The sequence below is a fragment of the Vipera berus genome (genome assembly GCF_964194415.1).
Source record: "Vipera berus genome assembly, chromosome: 1".
Taxonomy (NCBI): Eukaryota; Metazoa; Chordata; class Lepidosauria; order Squamata; family Viperidae; genus Vipera; species Vipera berus.
In genome coordinates this window covers 280253749-280280985 of record NC_138202.1, presented here as the reverse complement: position 1 = coordinate 280280985, position 27237 = coordinate 280253749, and the positions used below count along the sequence as shown (strand labels likewise).

General features: G+C 37.7%; 2 protein-coding genes across 2 annotated transcripts in view; one reads left to right on the top strand and one right to left on the bottom strand.

The window, feature by feature from the left end:
- Nucleotides 1-5441, bottom strand: part of PACRG (parkin coregulated) — a 277211-nt gene extending 271770 nt beyond the window's left edge. The window contains exons 1-2 of the mRNA XM_081314796.1: nucleotides 5287-5441; nucleotides 4885-5129 (exon numbers count right to left, since the gene is read on the bottom strand). Of these exons, the coding sequence (XP_081170922.1) occupies nucleotides 4885-5022 (138 nt within the window). The 5' untranslated portion in view covers nucleotides 5023-5129; nucleotides 5287-5441. The remainder of the gene's footprint in view (nucleotides 1-4884; nucleotides 5130-5286) is intronic.
- A 692-nt stretch (nucleotides 5442-6133) lies between these two features.
- PRKN (parkin RBR E3 ubiquitin protein ligase) overlaps nucleotides 6134-27237 on the top strand; it is a 740731-nt gene continuing 719627 nt past the window's right edge. The window contains exon 1 of the mRNA XM_081314791.1: nucleotides 6134-6868. Within this exon, the coding sequence (XP_081170917.1) occupies nucleotides 6862-6868 (7 nt within the window). The 5' untranslated portion in view covers nucleotides 6134-6861. The remainder of the gene's footprint in view (nucleotides 6869-27237) is intronic.

Sequence of the window (27237 nt, the reverse complement as noted above, 5' to 3'; positions counted from 1 at the left end):
TGCTTCCCATTGATTTTTTTTGTACCTGCCCAACAACAGACTGAATAAAGCATGAGAAAATAGCAACAGCAATAGCACTTAGACTTATATACCACTTCACATTGCTTTACAGCCCTCTTTAAGTGGTCCTCATTTTACTGACATCGGAAGGCTGGGTCAACCTTGAGCCAGTGAAACTCGAACTGCCAAACTGCAGTCAGATGGCAGTCAGCAGAAGTAGCCTGCAGTACTGCATTCTAACCATTGTGTTACCAGATATCTTTCCAATAATAAGGAATGAATGAATAGAATAGAGCTGGAAGGGACCTTGGAGGTCTTCTAGTCCACCCCCCTGCTTAAATAGGAGAACCTATACTGTCACAGACAGGTGAATGTCTAGTCTCTTCTTAAAAATCTCCAGTGATGGAGTGCCCACGATTTCTGAAGCTGTTCCACTGGTTGATTGTCCTCGCTGTCAGGAAGTTTCTCCTTAATTCCAGGTTGCTACTCTCTTTGATCAGTTTCCAACCATTGTTTCTCGTCCTTCCCTCTGGTGCTTTGGTGAATAACATGATTCCCTCTTCTTTGTGGCAGCCCCTCAGATACTGGAATACTGCTATCATGTCTCCCCTATTTCTTCTTTTCTTTAGACTAGCCAAACCCAAGTCCTGTAGCTGTTCTTCATATGTTTTAATCTCCAGGCCTTTGATCATCTTAGTTGCTCTTCTCTGAATTTTCCCCCCAAACTCTCAACATCTTTTTTGTGATATGGTGACCAAAATAGGCTGCAGTATTCCAGGTGTGGTCTTATAAAGCGGTAATAATACTTTGTGTGATCTTGATTCTATGCCTCTGTTTATACAACCCAGGATTGTACTAACTTTTTTGGTTGCTGCTACACACTGGCTCATAGTCAAGTGATCGTCCACCAGGACTCCAAGGTCCCTCTCAGAGGTGCTGTTTTTAAGCCATGTAAGGAAGATGCTGACTGCTCTGTCCTTTAAGAAAGCAGAAGTCCACACTGAAAATAAATTGATATTGAAATCCACAGAAATGGTAAAGAAAAATAGAGGCTATTGAAACTTATTCTAGAACAAAGTTCCTTTGAATTAACTATCCTTATAAATGGTAATGTAAGGACAATGCATTATCCTTAGAAGTGATGTTAGGGAAGCACAGATTTGTATCTCATTTTTTGGTCAGAGTTACATTCTCTTGGGAAAGATGGTTGGGAGCTGCATTATACTCAAAGAAATTAGTGGACAGGTCAAAATTAAAAGTGAACAGGCTTTTCCTTTGGCATACCTGTTTTCCCTCTGTTACCTTCTGTCTACCCCAGAGGTTGTCAAAGGAGCAGCAGACGACTAATAAATGACCCTAAGTTTCCCTGGCCTCATTGTGATATCCAGAATATTAGGCAGATATTAGTGACATTTCTGGAATCAGCACACACTGAATTGACTTGGGGGAAAAAAAGAGCCTGTGTCTGAGAAAGGCAGGAAATAGAGCATTTTGAAGCAACTGTGAAAAATCACCAAAAGAGAAAATAAAAGCCCTGCATGGTATAAATTTGCCCACCTCCAAAGAAGTAACCTGTTTCTCTGTACAAGAATTTAATACCAGAAACATAGCCTAAGGACAACATTTATTGTGAGGTAATAGCTGAGAAAATTGGAAGCGCTTGACTTCTGCCACGAGGCTCCATGGACATTATGATTAATACATAATCTCTTATAGCTGTTGTTAAATTATAGTTTAATTTGTTAGTAAGGTTTTATTATTACTTATGAAAAAGCCAAAAAAATGTTATAAACTTCAAGACAGAGGAACTCTCTCATTAGTTTTTGTAATTTAAGGTGCCAGTTTATGAACAATTATAATACGCCATAAAATTTCAATGACTTGAACAAACATAAAAGAATATGCTTGGGTTGCTTTTCCTGTGTGGATATAAATAAATAATGTATTTGTGAAATCCTTATAAAATCCCATACAGCATGAAAAACATACCTATTTAGCATCAACTGGAAAGCCAGAATATAAACTGAATCAATCAATCAATCAATTTGCTATTATTTTTAAATAATAAAAGATATTAGCTACTGGTATAGGCCAAATATTTGCTGTTTAGAATGTATCATCAAACATATGACTTTGGGCAAGTTCTACCCAACTTTTTGGTACTAAATTCCAATCCTGTAAAATGATTTACTGTACTCTTGGTTACATGCAATACCAAGGTGCTATAAAATAAAAATGATTTCTGCTCTATAGCAAAATAGAAACATTGGAAAGCATGATAGAAAAATACGTTGAATTAAGTCTTTAAACATGTGCTTAAAGTTTTAGTCACTCTTCCTGGATAATGACCAGGCAACCCTATCGGTATAGGTTTTATTTACAGTCTTAGAAACTGGAAAGAGAAGTAATTGTTTCCTTCCTGGTTTCATTGCTCAGATATATCTATAGCAACTTTTCGAAACATAATTCAAAAGCTGACTAAAAGTATCTGGAAAAATAAAACTTGGCATTCTCTGAACGTTTCTTTATCAGAGCTAGTTCTTTCCAAATTGGGAATAATAATCAGAAGGTAGAAATAATATAATAACTTGCAATGAATTCTACAGCCTCAGACCTGCAATGTAACAACTTTTATAGGGTAATATTATATTACCCAATCTATCTTTTTTTTCTAACTAGACTGGTTGATTTCCCAGTAGTTCCATGTGTTACTTCTAACTACAGTAACTCAAAACACTAGAGAGTGCTTTTCAGCAATGAAAACTACGGCTAGCTGTAGTTGAACAACTTATCACCTTTGTCAGATAAAGTACATTTTCCCCTCTGTGTTTTATCCATACATGTTTATGGACAAATAAAACTACAGTATCAAAACTGCTATCATTAAACATTGTCCCACTTTCATGGTTCTTTTCTGGCAACTGAGCTTCTGAAAACTATAATAATTATAGAGGTGAACCCAGCTTTCTCATTCAGTTTTAGGTGCACAAAGTCATCTAAAGTCATACCAGGACTGAATGTTAGACTAAGAAGTAAAAAAGAAACAACTCTGAAGAGTGCAATGAGAAGTTTTTGTTGCCAGGAAATTTACATGGTTGTGTCCAAGAGTCAGTCTCAATACAAGGGCATCTTTTTAGTTTTATATCATGTTTGGTCACCTGAAATTACTGTGTGTATCTTCAGATCTCATACTTCCCAATAATCTTCATTCATAAGCTTCTTCAACAGATGAATAAAAGTTTATAGTTGGTTCATGGATTGTACACTAGCAGCCTTGAGTCAGTTCCTTAACATTCTCAAAGCCACTAACCTATAGGCCATACTAAGGTAAGCTATGGTGCTAAAAATACCCAAAGAGTTTGCATGAAAATCAGTGCTATGCTAAAATCTGCTCATAAGATCTAAGATAGTCTTGGATTTCCCATTGCTTGGCAATACTTGTACATGTAGATCACTATTAAAAAAAACCCTGTAAAAGAAGAATAGCTCATACTGAGTAAAAACGAGTGTGGGTGAATATGGAGACCGCAGAATGTTTACAAACTACATCTCAACTGTGTTTGGCCAACTTCAATGCTATATTAGCCAATTGCATTTTGCTTATGCAATCTCAACTTATGTGGCTAGTTTATGGTGAACAGGTTGTTCAAAAGCAAAACAACAACACAAATCTGAGCTGAAGAAAGTGTTCTGTGTGAACACAGACATTTTATTCTATGCTCCTTGAAAAAAGTCTCATAGAAATAATAAGACTTCTGAGCAGAGATGTATAAAATAGTGCTGATAAACTGTGGAAAACAAGAGAAAAGTAGAGATGGTAATATACTAACTTACAATTTGGGGCATCAATTTATTTGGGCAATATGCAGATAGACATTGCTTTCTCTGGACAGGAAATATCAGTAACACTGCAATCTTATACAAGTTCTAGATATTTCATCTTCTACTGATGAATGGTTTTTAATCCCAGATAAAGTGTTATACACAGTTCTTCAAAATAAACTTCATTACATGCTATGAGGACTTGTTGACTCCTGAATAAAATCCACAGTATCTGTTTAGTGTAGGGCTCATTTATCACTGACTTATTTTGGAATAATTAAGCACAGAATCACACAGCACTTCCACATATTTAATATATGATAATGCTTTAATCATCTCTCTCACACACAAAAGAAAACTCCTAGAGTAAGAAATTAAATAAAAATGGAATGGTTTTGCCCCTTTTCCAAAAGTGCAGTTTATATTTCCGTATATGAGTTCCTATGGGAAGTAGTGGGGATACAGGTCAAGCTGTAGAGTTTTATTTAATGCTTACTTTATGGTAACCTTGAGAGTATTTTGAATATTTTATGAAAAGTAGAACATCAGGAGATTTGAGTCTGTGGAACAGATGAAAGAAAAGGTAAAAGTAGTTCAAGGCAAAAGTCATAATAATTAGAAGTGCAAAAATTTGCAAAAGAACTGGGTTAAAAATAAGCAGGTCATTAAGCTAACTAAACACAGAATAAGCACTTCAAATTAAAAGCCAGAGAGGAACAATATCTTTTAGTCAAGAACTTCTTATAATCTGGGCGGCTCCAGGTGTACTGTATGGGGGATCTACTGGATCTCAAGCCAACCTGATAAACCTTGGGAAACAGCATGATGGATTGTTAAGGTATATAGGGAAACAGAGCGGATATTGCTTCAAGTGCGATTTTGGTGACATGGTGATGGGTGAAGTTCGCTTAGGGAGCATTTCGGGGACCTGGCAGGCAAATCCTTTCCTCCCTGCCCCAAGCTGTCATCCCGGCCTTTCCCCACCCATTGCAAACGGCCGGCGGTTTAAATGACAAACCCAACGGCTCAGAAACCCTTATATTGTAACGGCCCAGCACATACCACGGTGTTTTTCATCATTGCTTTGATGGTGAATCCATCGCTGACCTGCTTCTTGGTTCTTCTGGCGTGTCGCAGCGGCTCCTGCAGCTGCTGGGGTCTCAGTTTGGGGGGGCTTACCCCCTCTTTCTCTGCCACCATCTTCTCCGCCGGCGGCTGCTGCTGCTATTGCTGCACGTGGGAATTGAGGTCGGAATTTTAACAGGAAACGACTTGGGTGCGAGAACAGATGTTTGTTTTTTTTCCCCCTTTGCCAAAGAAATACTAAATCAATCCTAATTTTGGTCCCTTTGCATTTGCTCCCTTCACCCCTTGGTTCAGCCCCTGGGAAGGCTCCTGTGTGGCTTCGAGGAAGAGGAGGAGGGGAAGGGGGGAAATATATGCCTGTTTCTAACACCAACTCACTTCTAGGGAATCGGTTGCTGGGCAACGTATCAACAACCTGCCGCGGGAGCACAAGGATTCCGCCCTGGTCGGAAACCTCCGTACCGCTGAGTGGACTCGATTTACATACGCATGCGCAATCGGCGTAACTGAAGTCACAAAATATAGTAGCTGAATTACTTTGCCCTCAGTTTACAGAATTGGGAGGAGAGGATAGTAGCGTAGCAGGGTTCAGACAGGCGTTAAAATACGTGGAAGGCAGGATGGACGCTCGGCCGCTTTTATTAGTCTTGTGGCCCTCTCTAACCTTGGTTTTGTTCTGAAAACCAAAAGTAGGTTCTGAATCAGAAAATGTGAGCGTCACTGGTTCCATGAGGAAAAGTTACCTAGTTCAGAAAGCAGAGCAAATTAGAGCGATGAATTGACTATCCCCCACATATAATACCCTGACACTTGAAAGGATTCAAAACTTTTTTTAAAAATTCAAAGTACATTTTATGTACAATTCTCGAGAATAAAGGGGCTCTTAATTCCATCCTGCGCGTTTCCTGACGAGTAAATTCTACTGACATTCTTGGGACTCGTTCTCAACCAGCGTGATCTTCTCATTTCTTGCAAAAAGAGTAGGAATGTGCACGCTGGCGATATTTCATTTGTTTATTTTGCAAATGAAGTAGTTGTAACCCGCCTCGGTTTCAAAAGACTCTGGGACACCTACAGCTTCAAACAAAACCATAAATCCAAATGACCACCATACACAAAACAAGCACTAAGAAAAATTACGTATCAGTTCCACACTTGATCCGTTAATGACTTCTATTTTAATCGGACCGGTGTTGCTTTTATGGCGAGAAAGCGAAAAATTGCAAAGTAGAGCGGTGTACTGTAGAAATAAACAAGAATTTGCCTTATTTACTCATATTGTGAACATTCCTGCTTTAACATGAAAATAGTTTTGTCTGAAAAAAATACAATACAGAATAACCGTATTTGTTCTACATCTATTATAAGCTGATTGAAAAAAAAACCCCAAAGGAAACCAAAAAAATAACAACATCCAGGGAAGGAATTGAATTCATTTCGATGCCCTTTTAAAAACCGTTTGTTCCCTTAAGACTCATTTCTTCAGTGGCGTGGAAGTCGGCGAAGAATTAGTTCTAACCCTGCTGCAGTCTCGTTTTGTTACGAAAAACATTGCTGTAACGCACAGAAAAGGATGTGCAAAACGCGCGAGCAATCTCCATCTCAAAGGGAGGAATTCTACCCGGATCAATGCAGAAATGAGATAGTCTGCTTTACGCAGAATACGTTGAACCAGGAGACTATATAGTACCGAAAGAAGACAGCCTGGCTGCTTGAAAGATACATTTGGTTCCCTGTATTACACGCGGAGTACTCCCGTGACAGGAGAAAGGTGGAGCACTCACTACATTTCCCAAAGCGCTTTGTAACGTGTTGGCTTTGTTCGCCTGCGCACTGGGCACCTTCCCCGTCACGCCGGCCTGCAGGGAGCGTAGATCCTCAAGTTCGCCTTTTGCAGTTCGAATGTGAACAGATCAGGGTTTCAGAGCGCCCCCCCCCTTGCCATCACTGGCCATGATCGGTGAGTTAAACCCGGATGTAATCCTTCACATACACCCCTTTATTTTGTGCGGGGAGGGCGCGAGATGACGGCAAGGAAAAGGGACAGTGAGGTTGTATGTTTGCTGCACGGTGCAGCTCTACCTTTTTGCACACGGGTACGATTTCACGTCGGATCATTTCAGTTTTGGAAATCCCACGTTCATTTTATAGCTCAAAGGTTACCCCCCAGGAGCCCACTTTGCGAACTTTCGAGATATTCCGATATTTTCCGAAGGCAAGATGAGAAGGAGAAAAGAGGACAAGGGAAGCCCACATTTAAGCGATAGCAAGATCTAAAAGTCGTAGGAAGGGATGTGGGAGGAGACTGTAGCTATTCAGATTAGTTTTTGCGTGACGTTGTCATATCACGTGGCACTGAGTTCTGAAATGATCTATTCTAACCCACAACATATTATTATTATTATTATTATTATTAATTATTATTATTATTATTATTATTATTAATTATTATTATTATTATTTATATACCGCCCTTCTCCCGAAGGACTCAGGGTGGTGAACAGAGCAGATGTATAAAATACAAAAAATACAAAAGTTAAAAAGGAATTAAAACATAATGCCCAAATAAAAACGATAAATACAAATGTTAAGAGCAATAAAAAAAATATTGTATTGCACGGCTCCTTCCGTGGGACCTCTTGATTACGGCAAAAAGATCTAATGACACTAAAGTTTGTTGAGTGCTTGATGGCTTTTGTGTCACCCGCCCTTTTTCAAAACTCTTGTCCTTTTGTTGTACTCTTTATATCTTGTAAAAAAAATATCCCGTGGTCATGTGATCAAAATTAAGATGCTTGGCAGCTGGCATGTGTTTATGGCAGTTGCAGTGTCCCGGGGTCATGTGGCCTTCGGACAAGCAAATCAACTGGGAAGCCACTTTCACTTGTGTTACTAAATTAACAACTGCAATGATTTACTTAAGAACTGTGGCAGAAAGGTCATAAAATCGGGCATCATATATAAGGGATCATATATAAGATGCTTACAATGTACATTTTCTAAAAGAAACAAACCTAACAAAGAATTTCAGTACCATACTATTTGCAGTTCCTTATAAGTAGGTAACTTTGTATTTGGTGATGTTTGCTCCCAACAAGAATGTACAGAATATTGAACTAAGTAAGGGGCTCGTGGGGTTGCTGAATACCAATGAGCTCACTGTTTAACGCTCCCCAAGTAGATTTCTCCAGATAATTTCAACCAAATACTATGTTTTGTAATGGTTCTTTTCAGTCATTTTGATTCCTTTTGTATCAATAAGAATATATTTTCTTTTTCTGCTTTATCCTCAGTGCTTTTTTTAAAAAAAAATCCTTGATGTATTGTGTCAAGGTACTAATTTAATTGGTAAACAGCTTATGTAATGATGTAACATAAGGTGGATGATGCAATGATAGGAATGACTCAGCAGGAGTCTATCCCTTTAAGAACCTGAGTATAAAAGGGAAGGCTTTGCTGGTTGTGTTCTCTCTCTCTCTTTCTCTCTTCTTTTCCTGCTGTAACTGCTGTGTGTTGGAATTTGCTGTATTACCACATGTATGTATATTGTTCCTGGTGTATGATATTGTAGATAGTGTATGATAAACCACCATTTAATATAGAACACTGCTTACTGTATTTACTCCTGGGTTACCTAAGCGCAATAAGACTGCATGCTCTGACATATTTTCTGTATGTTTAAAGGTGTACTTTTTGATTGATCATAGATTTGAGTTTAATCAGTGATTATGCTAAAGTGGACTGAAATATCTGAAAAGAATTCAATTCAGAGCAACTATTGTCTGGCATTATTTATTTGCTTCTGAATTACAGTGCTATCTTGGTACTCAACTGCTTTGAAACTCATCGGATTTGTTACTCAGTGCATTTTGATGTGAAAATTTTGTCCCGGTACTCATCGTTTGTTTGGTACTCAATGCACAAGCTAGAATTTGTTGGTGTTGGCTGCCTTGTTACTCACTACATTATTCCTTATGGGAAAAATGTGTTTGGTACTCATCACACCTCCTGGAACCAATTAATGATGAATACTGAGGTACCACTTTATTGGTGTAAACCCTGTGCAAATACCTCTCAAAGAAACTCTAAAAACCATGTTAGAAGTTAACATAGTTTTTTGGCATAGGGTTATAGGATCTGAGTTACAATAGTCTGAACAACCAGTAGATGTCAGCAGGTAATTATTGTGGTTTGCTCTCACTGCTGCTCTCTGTTGCTCATCTGGATTTCTGAAGCACTGTTTTCTTTACAATACTATCTTGAAGTATCTTCCACAACTACTGTGGAAATATTAAATGCTATATATGGACTTTGTCAGTATAATGGCTGCCTTTATTTTTGTTTTTGCCACTATCTTTATTTTCAAGGGAATTTTAAGAAATCCGACTTTCAGAAAGTTTTATTTACATATATTGAAGTCTACGTATTAAAATACAGACTTGCCAGCTGTTGCATTTTGTTTATTAAGTGTTACTTAAGTGTTATCCAGAATAGAAGTTTTTGCTTCCCTATGTATAGCACAGTGGAGAATCACAGACTATCCGCAAACTTCTTTTAAGTGGGGTCATCACTACTTGCTCCGTTACAGTATAAATTAAATAATGTAACTTGCAAGTATCTCTGATTGAGGAGACAGTTCCTGGATAGGAAGTATTTATTTATTTATTTATTTATTTAGATTTATATACTGCCCTTTCCCAAAGGACTCAGGGCGGTTTACAGGATATTTAAAAGAAAATCAATACAAAAGTTAAAAACAAATTAAAAAAGATTAAATGAGACCCTGAGAAAAATAAAAACCCAGTTAAAATTAAAAATTAAAAAATTCTCAGCCTGGGCCAGAGAGCTCGTATCATTTTACCCCCCCCCCCCAAAAAAAACCATGGAAAAATCCCAGATTCCAGCATGCAGCATAAGATCACTCGTCAGATGACAGGCCAAGGAACTTCATATCTTCAGCCTTCTTGGAATCCACTGTGCTTTGTCAGCTATTATTTGCACATCTGTTTCCTCCATAAAGATACTTATCTCAAATGAGTGTTTTAGTCTGATAAGGTGAACATTAAAAGCTGTTGCATGTTGTAGAACCCATTTATTCTAGATTATTTTTGAAAGGGTGAGAGATTGCTTAGTGTTTCTACATATAGGACCACTTATGTGACAAAGAGGTCTCCCAGAGATGAATTAAAATATACATTGCAGATATTTTTGTCAAGCCCCACAAATTCAATGCTATTGAATAAAGCAATGGATACCAGTCAGTTTAGCCAACAAAGGAGGAACTGAAGAACTCAGATCCTATTTTATTTGCCCACATTGCAAGATTAATAAAGCAGTTGTGGTTTGTAATGGTTTAAAGTTTAACATAATTGTGAATATAACCATCTGAACTTTATTCAACAAGCATGGCTTAGCAATGTAAGAATGAGGCACAGCCTCCATTTCTTGATGTAAACTTTGAATGGCATTTAGGCAGGAAAAATCAAATGCATAGGTATAGTATAGGTGGTACCTTGCTCAATAGTAGTAACTGTGAGAGGGATCTCGGAGTCTTAGTAGACAATCACTTCAATATGAGCCAGCAGTGTGCTGCAGCTGCCAAAAAAGCCAACACAGTGCTAGGCTGCATTAACAGAGGGATAGAATCAAGATCAAGTGAAGTACTAATACCACTTTACAATGCTTTGGTAAGGCCACACCTGGAATACTGCATCCAGTTTTGGTCACCACGATGTAAAAAAGATGTCGAGACTCTAGAAAGGGTACAGAGAAGAGCAACCAAGATGATTAGGGGGCTGGAGGCTAAAACATATAGGGAATGGTTGCTGGAATTGGGTATGTGTAGTTTAACGAAGAGAAGGGTGAGGGGTGACATGATAGCAGTGTTCCAATATCTCAGGGACTGCCACAAAGAAGAGGGAGTCAAGCTATTCTCCAAAGCACCTGAAAGCAGGACAAGAAGCAACGGATGGAAACTAGTCAAGGAGAGAAGCAACCTAGAACTAAGGAGAAACTTCCTGACAGTTAGAACAATTAACCAGTGGAACAACCTGCCTCCAGAGGTGGTGAATGCTCCAACACTGGAGGTTTTTAAGAAGAGACTGGACAGCCATTTGCCTGAAATGGTATAGGGTTTCCTGCCTGAGCAGGGGGTTGGACTAGATGACCTCCAAGGTCCCTTCCAACTTTATATTATTATTATTATTATTATTATTATTATTATTATTATTATTATTATTATTATTATTATCATTATTATCATTATTATTATTATTATTATTATTATTATTATTATCTTACTTAGCAGTATGTTTTGTGTTTTGAAGCTTGCATTATCACCAAACTTAAGAGCAGAGTCTTAACGTAACAGTAGGCATGCACAGTCTTTCCCCCTGAATCTATGTGTACAAATTTCCCCTGCTCATCCCATCTTCTTTAATTTAAGATAAAAACTTATATTGCCATTGGCCTCAACCAAGAGATTCTCTAACCTCAATGTTGAGTTTAGAAACACTGGGTTAAATCTCAGACCCTGCTCCTGATCATGGCCATTAACTTTGTGCTCTCTTCTTGTTGGGTTCTCTTGGATTTTAATATTCTAATAAACTGAAATAATTCTGGACACACTGCTTGCATTTCTTCTATTTCGTTAAGTTGACGGCCTCTATGGAATTAACTCGGTAAAAACAGATGCTCAAGATTTCAAAATAATTATATCACTAAAAGCTTCATTACTTGATTAGGGCAGCCTGATGTTCAAAATTTGATTTTCAATGGTCTTTCAAATTACTCCTAGTCTCAATAAAAAACAAATGTCAGGATAAAATAAAGCAGTATTTATTGATCTATAGGTAAGACATTTTAAGACATTCAAGATATATCTAGCGAGCAAGCAAGCATACAGGTAGATCTTTAAGGTTTTTTTTAATTACATGACTGTATCTTCTCAACATTTCTTTTAGTTTTATGTATGCAATTACACTTTCCTTTTAAAGATTCTGCTGTGTTTTGGCCAGCCACTGATCTCACAGTGTTCTTGTTGGAAGGAAAATAAACTGAAATATTAGGTGTTATTGCTGCCTTGAATTAACTTTATAGACACACCCAGACACAAACACATACACACCCACACAATCCATGACCTGTTGTGTCATCATTTCACAGATATTCCTTACTTAAACAGAGAAACAGAATGATAATGGGCAGGTGAAAAAGCAGTGGAAGAAGCAACTTTTGACTTCCTACTAGCTTCCCCATTGATTTTCTTTGCATGAAACTGGCAGAGAGCATTGGAAATGATTATGTGACCATTGCTGCCTGTTGTAATACAGCAGCACTGAAACAGCCACAACTTTGCCAGATTTCAATCCCATGAAAGTCATACGTTACAGATTTTGGACAAATTGTGTTAAGTTAGCTGATTTGAAGTACATTAATTAAAATGTACTATTAGGATACATCATTTTGCCAACTGAAGGCTACAAACAAAGAGACATGAAAGTGTGTATGTATGTATCATTATTATATCATATTATTATATCATTATTTAGTGTAGGTCTTCCATTTGCAAAAATCTCTTGCAGAATTAGAAAGCACTGTTTTCCTGAACACCGACTCATCCTCCTATGATCTGCTGCAAAGGTATCAGCATTAGTTTTATTCCTCATTCCTTCTATGTATTAAGTGAATCTGCTGTGTAAGAATTGGCTACGCTTTGCAAAGATGCTTAGTTTTGTCTGTGTCTCCTATGGAAAGCTGCTGTTCATCCTATACCTTCTGGCTACACTGAAGTACTAAAAGTAATAAAAATAATAGCTGTAAGCCAAAATCATTTTGTTTTTGCTATCTTGTCTCCAGAATCCTACCTTACTTGATAATTACCTATACTGAAGCATTTTAAAAGCTGTAGGAATCACAAGGGAATTTTAGCGTTATTAGAAATCAGATACCTGATTTCCATCAAACCCAAGATATAATATTGGAGTCGGGGATGAGATTAAATAACTAGCCAAACAATAAAAGCCATCCAGTTTTAGACAAATACAAAATGTATAATGATGATGATGATGATGATGATGATGATGATGATGGAGCACCACTTGAACACCACTGGCATTGACAAATTCGCTATTAGTCAATTCCATCAAACATCCACATCTACCTATCCTAGGTCCTTGGTAAGGATTCGATAGGTAGACAAAAATGTCCAATCCAGTCTGAACATCTGGCCGACTGTGCGATGATCAATAATAACAATAATAATGATGATGATGATGATGTTGGAAGGGACCTTGAAGGTCATCTAGTCCAACCCCCTGCTCAGGCAGGAAACCCTATACCATTTCAGAAAAATGTCTGTCCAGTCTCTTCTTAAAAACTTCCAGTGTTGGAGCATTCACAGCTTCTGGAGGCAGGTTGTTCCACTGGTTAATTGTTCTAACTGTCAGGAAGTTTCTCCTTAGTTCTAGGTTGCTTCTCTCCTTGACTAGTTTCCATCCGTTGCTTCTTGTCCTACCTTCAGGTGCTTTCGAGAATAGCTTGACTCCCTCTTGACTCCCTCCCTCCCTCTGTAAATACGACATTTACAGATTTGTGTTTTAATTATTATCAAGATTAGAAAAGAATTCATGTGGTTAGTGTAGGTGCCACTGTTTTTAATATGAGCTGAGCACTGTTGTTTTTTGTTTAAAAAACAAGATTTGTATTTATTATGAATTACTGACTATTCAGGTTTTATTGCCAAGTTTAAAACTTGTTTCTTAGTACCTTGCAAAATAAATGTGGTTGGCATTACTTATACTTTGGCACTGCTGCTCTGGCCATTTGGCCATCCCAGTATCCTGGCTGTTTGATATCAAGAAGACTTACTTAAAATGAAAGATCTGAGCTTTGACAATATTGATAGACTGGAAAGTTTACTGCAGGAGCTTGCCCAGCTGGGTAAACTCCTAGAGCTCTTCCAGATGGTAATATAGATTCATCAGTGATGACATCCTTGTGCATTTCCATGAGAAAGCCAGCAGGCACTTGGAATTGCTTGTTCAAAAGTGTATGACTACAGTGGAAGAAAGCCAGGGCCTTCACATGTATTCAGTGGGAATGCTGTGGAATGACATGGGGATCATCTCATTTTGTTACTGGATCTAAATGCATGTCTGGAAGAACCATTGGCATAAAACTTGGTGTTTTGGCATCAGAAATTGGAAAAAACCAAGTGATGCTTCTTGATAACTCTGGATTTAACAAACTTTCAGAAAACTTCAGATTCCTTGATGGCTGAAACTGCAGAAACTACAAATAGTCCTTGACTTATGATAATTCAGTCAGCAACTGTCCTAAGTTACGATAGCACTGAATGAATGGTGATTATAACTGGTCATGAGAATACTGGCCCTCCCAGCACCTCCACAGTCACATGATCATATTCTGGGTGCATGGCAACCCGTTTGCACTTATGATCAATTACCAAGTGCCCCTTGATCACATGATCACCATTTACAACCTTCCTCTGATTTGCCCAGAAAGTCAGTGGGGAAGCTGGAAGAGAATGTTGCAAGTTGTTGGGTAAGTCTCCTTCACCCATGCGCCATCCTCATTACAATTATAATAGAGCAGCATTTATTGGGGGAGTTCACCAAAGATTTTGGTGCCGCCGGTTTTCTCTTCATTAGGAGATTATCTGGAGAAGAGTTTGAATGCTTCTAGTTGAACAATAAGAAGAAAATTTAGAATAGAATAGAATAGAATAGAATAGAATAGAATAGAATAGAATAGAATAGAATAGAATAGAATAGAATAGGAAGGGACCTTGGAGGTCTTCTAGTCCAGCCCCCTGTTCAAGCAGGAGAACCTATACCATTTCTTTCTTTATATGGATACATCTGGATTCATGGAATAAAATACAATATTTAACCCAGATAGGATTTAAACATAGCATAAAGCATTCTATTGTTGCTGAATGTTTTTGACATCCAGCATGGTGCAGAAAAATTTCTGCTTATGAATAGGATATCACTGTTCTCACCTTCCTTGCTCCCTTACTTGTGTGTACCAGTAATATGCTTGGAATATTATCACAATTCTTGAGAGCAGCTTTTGGGAAAACAGTAATGATGACAAGAGGAAAACAAATAGGATGTTGTGTCTTAAAGAACAAGCACCATTTCACCCTTTTGTTTTTAGTTGGTTCTTTCTGTTTTTGGCTCTGCCTTCCACTTTAATCTATTGAAATAGCAGTTGAAGCTAAAAAAAGATCCCTCTGTCCCCAGTACTTCTAATTGTTTTTTCTAGAATTATCTTATTGGAAGAAAATATTCCATCTGTTCCATTCCTTAATATAGCAAGACTTCTAAGTGAACTGTGTGACAAAGCCTGGCTGAATTCCATACCATGTGGTTTCTGGCCTCAAGCAAGATGAACACAATCTGCTTTCTCTACATTTAATAAAGGAAGAGATGGGTTCTTTCGTTTGGCAAATGTGAAACTTGATTTGGTGATGCTTTTGTTTTATGCCTGTTATCTTATACTAGTAGCTTCCTGCTGCCCATCCATTTTTTCAGTCATTCAAATAGGCATCACGTACATATAAATATTTATATTTTATATTTCTAGATTACAGATCTCCCTAAAGGATATATAAGATCCAGCAATAGAATTCTACTTCCAATAATGTTTTCCAAGAACATTTTAGATCATTGGCTACTTGACTTCAATTATGCACTTGAAATTTCCAAATAGCACTTTAAAAACTTTTCATGGTTCTTTCCAATAGCACACCTGTTTTTCCTGCTGTGTAATAGTATTTAAAAACAATCCCGTGTATAGAGTTCGGCTTTCCAAAACAAAAAACTTTTCCATTTTTAAAAAGTTATATTGCACACAATTTAACCATGGCACAATTTCATTTATATTGGTGAAGTTTTCTCTTTTACTTGGCTGTGGGTATATGCCTTTAAAAATTTACAATATTAAAAATTTAAGATTTAAGAACCAAAATGACACTGTACTGCACTGACACTGCAACATTCATTTGTTTGGCTTAAATGCTAGTTAAAATGATTTTCTTGAACAAGTTTATTTTAAGAGGCATCTTATCTCTCTAGGCTCTCTATAAAAAAAGAATTGCAGAAACTCCCAGCCCGTGTTTTATTCTTGGTTTTAGCTTTTTGAAAGTTCTGTCAGACGGAAACCTATAGGATTTCATTATTTGACAGGGAATTCTGTTAGGAAGGCAAAGTCTCAAGTCATAAATCTAGATAGCTGAATGGATTGGTGCCACATCCAAGAAACCACATTATGGCATAGTTTGCTGAGTGAACCCAACTGTTGTGACATCGTCCAGAAAACAGAGTTAAAAACATACCATGCCTGAACTTGATGTCTGCAGAAGACCCTTTTCTGTCCTGCCAAGCTTAATCTCCATTCTAGGTTAACACTGTCAAAAAAAAGCAATGCAAGGGAATTATTTTTGTTCCTTTGAGAGGGCAGAACCAGCAGGGCTTTTTTTGTCATAGAACACCCAGAATGGAGTTCCGGCACCTTTTTTTTGTAGGGTAGGCAAGGCGGGTTGTATGATGTGTGTGAGTTTCGGCACCTTTCTTTTTCTTTTTTTATTACAAAAAAAGGACTGGGAACCACTATATTTTGCCAGCCTCTTTTTGTTGTAGCCATTGAGTCAGGTGCTGCCCACTTTTTACTCTTTACCCTTCTGATGGATATATTCTGAAGATTTTCCCAGTTAACAGTTTTTCTTATTGAGACCATATCAGTTATAAGAATATGTTAAGTCATACAACAACAGTGAAGTATCCATTTTGTAGATAGTGAATGTGGTGAATGCTGTTTACTTGGATTGGTTTCAACTTATTTCCTGCCAAATTGGGATTCTTTGGGGAAAAGTGGAGGGGTACCAATCAATGCTTTTAGCCAAGTCCATATATTGCTATATTGTTAGTATCTCCTGTGCTTCTCTTCTCATTTTTTGGGATGTTATCTTTTAAGTATGTTTTCCCTCCCCCCACTCCCAAAGCGAGTATACTAATTGAAAAGAATATGCTGAGGATAATAATCCAGGTGGAAGAAGAAGAAGAAAATGAGAAAAGTTTTGACATTCTAAAGTGTTTCAAAATAAATGAAAAAAAAGAGAGATCATAAAGGCTACTGGCCTAAATGAGGCAATCTTACAGACTCTAAGAAGAAATGCTCAGAAAAATAGCAAGAATAAGCAAAAGTGCTACAAAATCTATTAGAACAAAACCCAAAGAATTGGAAAAGATGGAATGTTTATTAGGTGTTTAGATGTAAGATCAGGCCAAGAAGAATCGGTGGCAAATTGTTTAAAATTAAAAGAGAAGATCACAGGGGGAAAAATGAAAACGATGTAGTGCCTCCATCGACTGTGTAAGTTCTTTATTAGGATTATGTATTGGCTTGAAAACACATTTGTAACTAAAACACTGCCATTTTGAGTGGTCTATCTCTAACCCTATTCTTTCCACAAACCCTGGTATTCATATTGAATGATTTTGTGGAACACAAGCTCAGGGGTCTTCAAACCTGGCCTTTTTATGACTTGTGGACTTCAACTCCCAGAATTCCTCAGCCAGGTACACTGGCTGAGGAATTCTGGGAGCTGAAGTCCACAAGTCATAAAAAGGCCAAGTTTTGAAGACCCTTGCCCAAGCTGTTGTTCTTCAGGAGACCTGATTGTACAGTCAGAGCTAGTTAGTATTTGTATTGGGAACTATCAGGATATTCCAGGCTGGGCAGTCAAAAAACAAAAATAAATGCAATATGTAATATTTTGTAAATAATTTACAAAACAGAAAATAAAGCACTTCCTGTTTGTTGCCAAGACAGTGACACTGATGTTTCCATGCAGTCCCTAAGAGTTGAACCTGATCTAAAAGAATCTTTGTAATATTTTTAGTCACAGCAGCTAAAACCTTCTCACATTCTCTCCAAATCCATAGCACTCACTGTCTTCTTTCTTGCTAGGTCAGTATTACGTGGCTGTGCATCTGCTTTGGACATCAGTAGGCTGACCCTTTATTTGGAACAGGAAAGTCTATTTTCATAGTGAAGTCTTGCTATTTTTAATACAAACAGAACTAGATCAAAAGAATGAGAGAGCAATAGTTATTTGTATTGTCCCTCATAATAAGAGGTCTTGACAACTTGTGTCAGCATTGGTCAACATGCATATTAAGCTTATATTGTTAGTTTTTATTTTATTTGACCAATCCTGGGAATAGCTCTGTTTGTATTGTCCATTCTCCTGATATAGAGTAAGAAAGCAAACTGGTGAGAAAACACCATTAAATGAGACTGCAGAATTAGGTATTTAGGTTAGCTAACACAAAGCTTTTGAAATATTAATTTCTAGATAGGAATGTGAAGCAAGTATAGGAGGATAAAATGTATTCTCAGTAGAGAGATTTAATTTCCTCTGCCATTTGCACAGATGTAACAGAAGAGGAAACACTAAGATGTAAAAATATTTGTTTCATTTTAAATTAAACTGGTATACATATTGAGTTACTGCACATCATTACTTGAAAATGAAGATGCTTTAAGTTCCACACAATTATATCAAGATTTTATGCTCTGTGTTTTTCTTAAAGTAGTAACAATATTGCCATATTACTTTTACTCAGTAATTTATATATTACAATAAATGTGCTAGTCTTAATTTGCACTTGCCTCCAAAAATGTAAGTAAATAGCATGATGTGCATATTTTAGTTACATATTAGATTCAAGTTTACATACCATTTTTGTGTTCAACTATCCATTCAAGATGTCAATGTAAACATACCTTCACAAATCAGTCTGTGCTATCTGGAACAGGGATATCAACTGCTGTATTCTTAAGGGGTATCTTCTTCTCCAGAAGCTTCTGGATTCTTCTTTAGAAGCTTCAGGCCTGAAGCCAGTGGTACATTTCCTAAATGAACAAACATCTTCCCCTCTGTTCTTGTTTCATAATAATGTTGAAAATACTGAACATGGATGCCTTCCCCCTTATGGAAATAACATCTATGATGTGCTTTGCAAGGGACCATATTCGTTCACGAAATTTGGAAAATAGATTGTACAATTTAGAATCCATTGGATTTGGGCAGCTAATGCATTCAAATAAACAGCAAAGGATACCTTACAAAATGTTTCAAACTCAAACTTAGAAAAGGAAGATAGCTTAAAATTATAAGAAAAAAAATAAAATAAAAAATTCTATTTGCAAAGAGAGCATGAGCATGAGCAGGATTAAACTTTTTGTGTGTGTGTGTGGTAGTGGGGGGGGGGGGGTTGCCAGAACTGCTGATCATTCGAAACTATGAGACTGTCTATAATCACCAGAGTGAGTCTTTGAAATCTGGCCTGATCACATCTTGCAAGGCTAGTGAATATGAGGAAGACATTTGATACAGAAGAGAAGGCAGATTGCTCTTAAACTGTGCACTCTGTTAAAATGAATGTCTGAACTGTGATTATTGCAGTGTGGCAGGCAGACAACTGTGTAATACATTTTCAAATGATTAGGGAAGGAGAAGGGTACAATAAATAAAAACATACACATATATATATATATATACAGCATGTAGCATAGATTTTCTTGTAAATTTTGTTGTCGGGCAGTTTTTAATACTTCATCTCTGCAACTTCAGATAAAGGTTGCCAAATATTGTTTTGAAAATAAGCAAATGCTTGTGCATGACAGAGAGGCAAAACAGGATATTTCTGCCTTGTCCTTCTGTTGCTAGATGTCTGTCCCCTAGCATATTTTTAGAGAGCTATGTTTCAAAATGATAGCAACTGAAGATGCTTCTGTTGTAAAATAGGGTAAGTAACTTCATATCTACTTTTACAATTTGAATAATGCTAGCAACCCTGAAGCTTTAAAGTGTTTTGCAAAGCATGAACATATGGTTGCTTCTATTTTAAAGCAGTATTTTAAGTGGTGCAATACTTAAAAGTTCCTGTCCCATGTGCATAACCATTCTCCTCCTCCACCAATCTTCGTACCATGATTTTGGTTAACAATATGGTAAAATGTTGTAATTTTGTTTCCCTTAAATTTATCGTATGTTAATATATTCCCTTCAACTCACTTTTTAACTTGTTTAAAGTAGTAAATATTCTCTGTAATCCAGTGAATAGTCTGCTCTTGAGAAATGACAAGTGATATTGACTTTTGTTGCTTTCTATTATTCCCAGAAGCATAGCAACTGTAAAATGTTTTCGGTTCCTCATTTCTTTCTATAGATTATGGTGCTTTTACATTGTAGATTGCCGATCTGGACAAGATTGATTAGTATTGATGCTTGTCAGGGTTTGACTTAAAAGCACTGGAGATGGGCATTGTACCAAAACCGTCAGATCGAACACCAATCAGGACTGCTTATGTTAGCTGGCTTTCTTTAAATTGTTGCTTTAAATACAATACCAAATCAGACTAACCTGTGTTAGGTCCAGGCATAGAAGCACCTCTTTTTTTATTTCTTGGCTCTCTTTTCATTGTAATTTGCTCCCATCTCTTTTCTCTGAAATACTTGATTCTGGAGTTGGTCGTTTGCTGATAAATAATGTCAGCAAACTGAAGACCAGCAATTTCAGTTTATTGTCAGCTTGGCTGCAAATGCAATTAAACAGAATTGCCAGCATTCCATTATATATCATTTCTGTGAATTTATGCATGTTTCCCTGGGATGAAGCCCTGCTAAACATTGTGGATTTATTTTTGAATAACCATAGAATTGGCTTGCATATTTTGTATACTTGTATTAAATGTGAGGCCGGCACCATAATGGTTCCTTCCCATCTGCTCTTTCTGTTCACAGAATCTTAGAACTGTGAGCTGGAAGGGACCACATGGATCAATTAGTCCAACCATTTAAAAATGATTTTGATATTAATTAAACTCTTTTTGAGATTTCCATTTTGAGATTTTTTTCTTCTTAAAAAACTTCAGAGGTAGAGAATCCACAGTGACAATTGGTAGACTCTTCCACTATATTCAAATTTGATTGTCAAGCTTTTCCTTATATTTTAACAAAATCTGAATAACTGAAATTTATCCCTATTATTTCTTGTCCTAATTTCAGAGACAATAGAAATAATACTTGACCATTTTCTCCATGGAACATTTTTATGTGTACCTAAATACTGATATGTCTTCCCTCTGTTTTTTCTCCAGATCTAACATTCTAAGTTACTGCAGTTTGTTCTTGTAGGACAGACATGTCAAACACAAGGCCCGGGGGCCGGATCCGGCCCGCGAAGTGGTTTCATGTGGCCCGTGAAGTCATCCTGGAAACAGTGAGGGAACGGCCCCCACTGCCTTGGCCCTGGCCCAGAGACCCTCCTTCTGCCAGAGACCCTCAGATCTGTCCCACTCCTGCCCAGGCCCCTATAGGCACCCTTGATACAAACGATGTAGAGTTGGCCACGCCCACCCAGTAGGCCATACGCACTCTAGCCACGCCCACCCAGTAGGCCACGCCCACCCTGGCCATACCCACCTGGCCCCCTGAGGGCAACCGCAATGCTGATGCGGCCCTCAATGAAATTGAGTTTGACACCCCTGTTGTAGGACATGTCTTCAAGACCCTGTATCATTTTTGTCACCCTTCTCTGTTCGAATGTTTCAACATCCTTCTGAGGGCCAGAATCATACACCGTACTCCAGATGTATTTTCATCAGCGCAGAATAGAGGGGAATAAAGACTTCATGTGTCTTTGATACAGTGCTTCTTATGTACTATAGAACTCCATATCTTGTTTGTGGGTTGTATGTTCTTCTTCCCTAAATGTAATACCTTACATTTCTCCCTATGAAAGGACATTTCAATGATATTAACTGAGTCTCCCAACCTGCTCAGACTAGATTGCAATCTCATTCTTTCATACTGGATGTCATCCAGACCTTTAGATGTTGTATCAACTGCTAATTTTATAAACATTCCATCAATCCTATTATCCAAGTATGGAGATGGCTTTGAGGGCGATGAGAACCATTACCAAAAAGATGAGAAGGAAAGCATAGCTTAAGTCCGGAAATGTAGAAAGTGTGTGCAAACACCTCAGACAGATACCTCCCTAAAGCACAAGGCTAGGAAAGAGAAGAGGGAGCACAATCAGACTTCCAAAATTATGTTATCACAGTCACTTCAAATAAAAGTTGTCTTTAGTCTTCCAGCAGTTATTTCTTGGTCAGATTTGCCTCATGAGACTGACATCACATCATTAACAAAATTTCAAACAGTAAGATATACAAACCCTATGGACACTAATTCACTCAAGTTCTGTTTCAGGTTGCAGACACACATACACAAACATAGTTGCTATGGAGTTAACCAGATAACAATAGACATGATCATAAATCAGGGTCTGTGCAAAGAGGGCTTGCCTGAATAAGCCCATTTGAAGTTTAAGCAGCAACAGAATGGTCCATATTCATTCCAGACACCAAGAATGCCAAGTTGCCCAATCAGCCAGCCCAAGAGTCAAGGGTTCAAGAGTACATAAACATATAAACAAGAGCCGTAAACTAAGTCTCCAATAAAAACTGAACCCCAAAGCAGCTATATAAATCCATTTCTGCAAGCAGCTGACTACAGTTACTCAGATCTCGTCCTTTGCTTAGTGAGGAGACAGTTGCCCTGCTCACCTCTGCATGCATCGAGATCTGGGGCTTAAGGATTGTGTCTCATTGTCCAACTGCTGCCACTGATGCTTGTGATTTCTCAGCTTCCTCCAAGGAATCATAGCTTGAAGATTCCAGAGGCTGACAATCCACAGACTCAACTGGACCAGTGTTCTCAGAATGAGAGTGAGACTCGAATCTGAATCCTGTCCCATGACATAGTGGGGACTGTAGTGCCATCCAATCCACATTTCAACAGCTTGTCAAAAAGAATGTAATGTGGAACCTTTGTTGAAATCAAGGTGAGTTATATCCATAGTGTTCCCCTTGTCTTTTAAGGAAGATGTCTAAAAAAGACAGGAGAATTGTCTCACATGGCTCATGCTGAACCTTAGCAATCATGGCATTGTGTTTAAGATGGTTACAGATGGCCTGATTTATTATCTGCTCTCTTGGTATTGATGTTAGGCTCACTGCTCAGTAATTACTGGGATCCCCTTTTCCCTCCTTTCTTGAAGAGGAGGCTGTATTTGCTTCTCCAATTTTCTATCCCTCTCTACTTCCCCAGAATTCCTCAATAGATCTCAAGAGCTTTTCAGATAGTTCTTTAATTCTAGGGCACATTTCATCAGGGACTGAATTTGAAGATCCTTAGCTAGAAATTCCTTTACTATATCATTTCTGACTTCCCCTGTTGTGTTCCTTCCATCCGTGTTATTCATTTGCCTTTAGATATAAAGAAATTTCTCAGTTTGGATTAAGTAGCAAGTCGATTATCTCCTTTCTTTGTCCTCTTGTTGGGAAAGAAATTGAAGAAATCCATGCTACATTTTGTCATCCTTATTTTCCTCTTTATTTTTCTGACCCTGTTTTTCTGATAGTGAATTAAGGGTGGCCATTTTGATGTCAGTTTCAAAGACTGTGATTTCACCCTTAAAAATGAATCTCTCAAATGTTTTAGGGAAAGTGAGTTTACTATGCTCATGGGTTATAGATCTTTTCTTTATTTTAACTTTTCAAATTTAACAAAAAATAATGGGAACACTAATATTCTGTGGCTCATCCATCTGATTATTTAATTAATAAGTTTTAAACATTTCCCCCAAAAAAGTCAGAGTCCAAAATGGGGCAAAAGCAATCCAGACTCAATTAAAATAATCTGGGATTTGTTAGATCTTATGCAATTTCCATTATAAAATGATTCCTCTAGAAATATTTATTTGTTTAACTTATATGTTACCTATTTCACCTGGAGTGACACTAGGCAGCTTACAATAATTAAAAACTAATGAAAACCAATGAAACAATTACAAATTTCAACCTCACCAAACTATGGTTTCTTATTAAACTGGAGTGGGATACTAAATAGGGTGGTATGGGGTCAGTCTTGGATCTTCAACTCTTCAAAACTTGCATGAACCAATGGAAAAAAGCACATCACTTTGTAGTTAATAGATGATGCCAGGTAGAATATTTTGCCCCAAAAGGCACAGCAATTACAATATTTTTGATAAGTTAAAGAAGTAAGCTGCAAATAATAGTAGAATGAAGGGCTAGGTTCTTCAATGAGGAAAAATGGGACTGCCATAGAATATAAGAAAAATGGCATGGCAATAGTACTTACAAAAACTATCTAGGAATTGTAATCTCTGAGGTGATTCTGAACTAACTAATATAGGCTAATACAACTTTAAACTCCATCTGTGGAAGAATAGGTTCCAAATTATTAATTGGCATTGGTTGCTTCTAGACTGCATATTTTGCCTAGTTCTAGACGTCATATTCCAGGAATAATTGATGTAAAATGAAACAGGTTGCGAAAAGGTTAACAAGGGTGATCAGGGGACTCGTAAGCTAAGTGCTACAGGGAAAAATTGAGGAGCTTGATACACTTGGGCCTGAGAAGAGAAAATTAACCACTCTGTGATTGCACTCTTCAACTATGCTACTTGAACATGTATCACAGAGAAAGCTTTTCTGTCATCTCAAGGGTAAGAAAATATATGGATTTAAATTACTAGAAGACAGTTGCCAACTGAAAGTGTAAGAAGTTTGATTGTGGAACCAGTTACAAGGATGTTAGTTGTCTTTTTGTCTCTGATTATGTTCAAGCAGGCTCTGGACAGATTGCTGTTAGGGAAGGTAACACTTAGATTTCTACACTCAACTAGGTGGTTGGACTCAGATCCAAATGGATTCTTCCAGCACTAATCTTGTGGTACTATTAATAGTAATAAATTTATCATTGGAGAATAAAACATACAAAGAATGGTTGCAGGAATTGGGTTAATAAAAAAAAGGACTTGGGGTGACAAGAGAGCAGTATTCCAACATCTAAGGGGCTGCACAAAGAAGCTATTCTCCAAAGTGCCTGAAGAAGCAATGAATAGAAACTGATCAAGGAGAGAACCAATCCAGAAATAAGGAGAAATTTTCTGACAGTTAGAACAATTAATCAGTGAAATGTCTGCCTTCAGAAGTTGTGGATGCTGGAAATTTTTAAGAAGAGACTGGACAACTATTTTATCAGAAATGGCTTCTTGAGCAGGAAATTGGACTAGAATACCTTCAAGGTCCCTTCCAACTCTGCTTTCTATTATCATAAATCTATAAAAATAACAATACTGCAACATAGTATAAGTAGTTGTAAAATCACAATATAAAATAAAGAATTTCTATGCCAAAAGGCCCATCATAGAATAAAATCAATACATGTATATTGAAATGGCTTTAAAAAGTCAAAGAAAAATAAATGTTTTTAGTGCCTTCTTTTAAAGATAGATCTGAGTCATAACCTAATTTTGCTAGGAAATCAATTTGGAAGAACTGTTGGCAGAAAGCTGTGAACTACACCATAACTTTTCTAGTGTGCAGGAGAATCAGCCATTGATGGTCTGTAAAAAGGTCAAAAGCATAGGCTTATGGACTAACAGCCTGTCTTTCCAAAAGCTGGGTGTGTACAACATGGTCCCACGCATTGTGATGTAGTTTCTCTATGTATTCTTTGCAATCAATCAATGCTGAGAAGTTACAGGACACCTCAAATATGGAACTTAACTGTAACAATAATATTTGTCGTGGATAGATCTAATACCATCAATAGCAATGATAAAAAATAGAAGAGGTCCCTGAATTTATTAAGAGAAAGGTAAAGAGAGAAATGGAAAAACAGTTCTCAAGAACTTTAGCTGGAGTGAGAAGCAGAGACACAGGGCAGAAAGTAGCAATAATAATAATAATAAATTTGAGAAAACAAAAAAATAAAAGCAAACAGAAGGATCAGGTGAAGAGTTTTTCCAAAAAAAAATAAAAAATGGCAGAAGTAGGCATGTTTCCAAGACTCAGGAAATAAACTAATTGTAGTGTACTAACCTTATAAGAAAATGGACAAAAAAATCTTGAAAAAGAATAATGTAATTGTTATCTAGTTAACTTCAAGTTAAATACTTGCCACTGGTGTGATAAAATACTTGTCATTTTTTTTAAGTTTTAATTTAATTTATTAATTTATTTTAGAATTCTTGGGAAGCTTATTTCAGTAAGGAATGGGGTACTGGCACTGATTAATAGTCTTGCACTATAGATAGTGTACAAGGTGCAAAACATACCCAGGGATTCTCTTCAATGTCACAGATTCGCAACAAACAAGACAACGTGGAACTTTTGTGAAGTCTAGGTGATCACTGACACAACGCATTGCAAAAAAATGGAGGAGAAGAATAATTGAAGCATTTCAAGGTGATCTGAGCCTCAGGATTTCTGGAATGCTGTTGTTTTGTTTGTTTGCTATCCCTTTTCTTTTAGTTAGATCGGTGTGCCAAGAGAGATGCCCCTGTCATTCACAAAAGAGGTTGACCTGAATTATTAATAATTGGACAAGTTTAATGTGGCCTTGTATTCCCTGAAGCATTAAAGATCATGTACTTGGTGAAAACCATTGCACTTTCCCTGACTTGATGAATTGGGAGCATTAAAAGACACACATCAGCCCCTTCCCCCTGCATAGCAGCCGCTTGTTAACACGAAAGAGAAGCAAGGTGACTTAAAAATGTATCTCCCGAGGACTGAAAAAGTACATAGAAACAATTGCAGACAAGGGAAACTTCAAGTTGAAGGTGTGATTCCAGTAATAATCTCTTCCATTCAGGATTTCTGCTCTATTTTTATTGAAAAGATAAAAATTAACTCCAAATTTATAGGATAAGAAGTACCGTATATACTTGAGTATAAGCCGAATTTTTCAGCCCACCTTTTGGGCTGAAAAAATCCACTTCGGCTAATACTCCAGTCAACAAAAAATTTTTACCGAGGACTTCCGCGCGGCCGAGGCTTCAGTGCTTCCCTCCAGAGGAAGAAGGCGCTGGATGCGGCCGGCTCTTCGGGGAAGGGGGAGCGGCGGCGGGGGCGACGGAAAAGCCGCAAAAACGGTAGGAGAGATGCTGACTGGCGGCGGCCTCGGAGGAGGCGGAGGGGGAGGAGGGAGGGAAGGGTGACCGGGCGGGGGAGGGGGGGGTGAGCCAGAAGGAAAAGGGAAAGTCATCCCGCAGAGCGGTTGCGAAAAGAGGGAGGAGATAAGCCAGCCCGGTACCTGGATCCGCTTCCTGTGTCTCCTCCGCTCTGCCATGATGTCCCCGTTTTGGTCTCCTGGTGACGTGGGGCTGAGCCGGAAAAGGGGGAGGGGGAGAC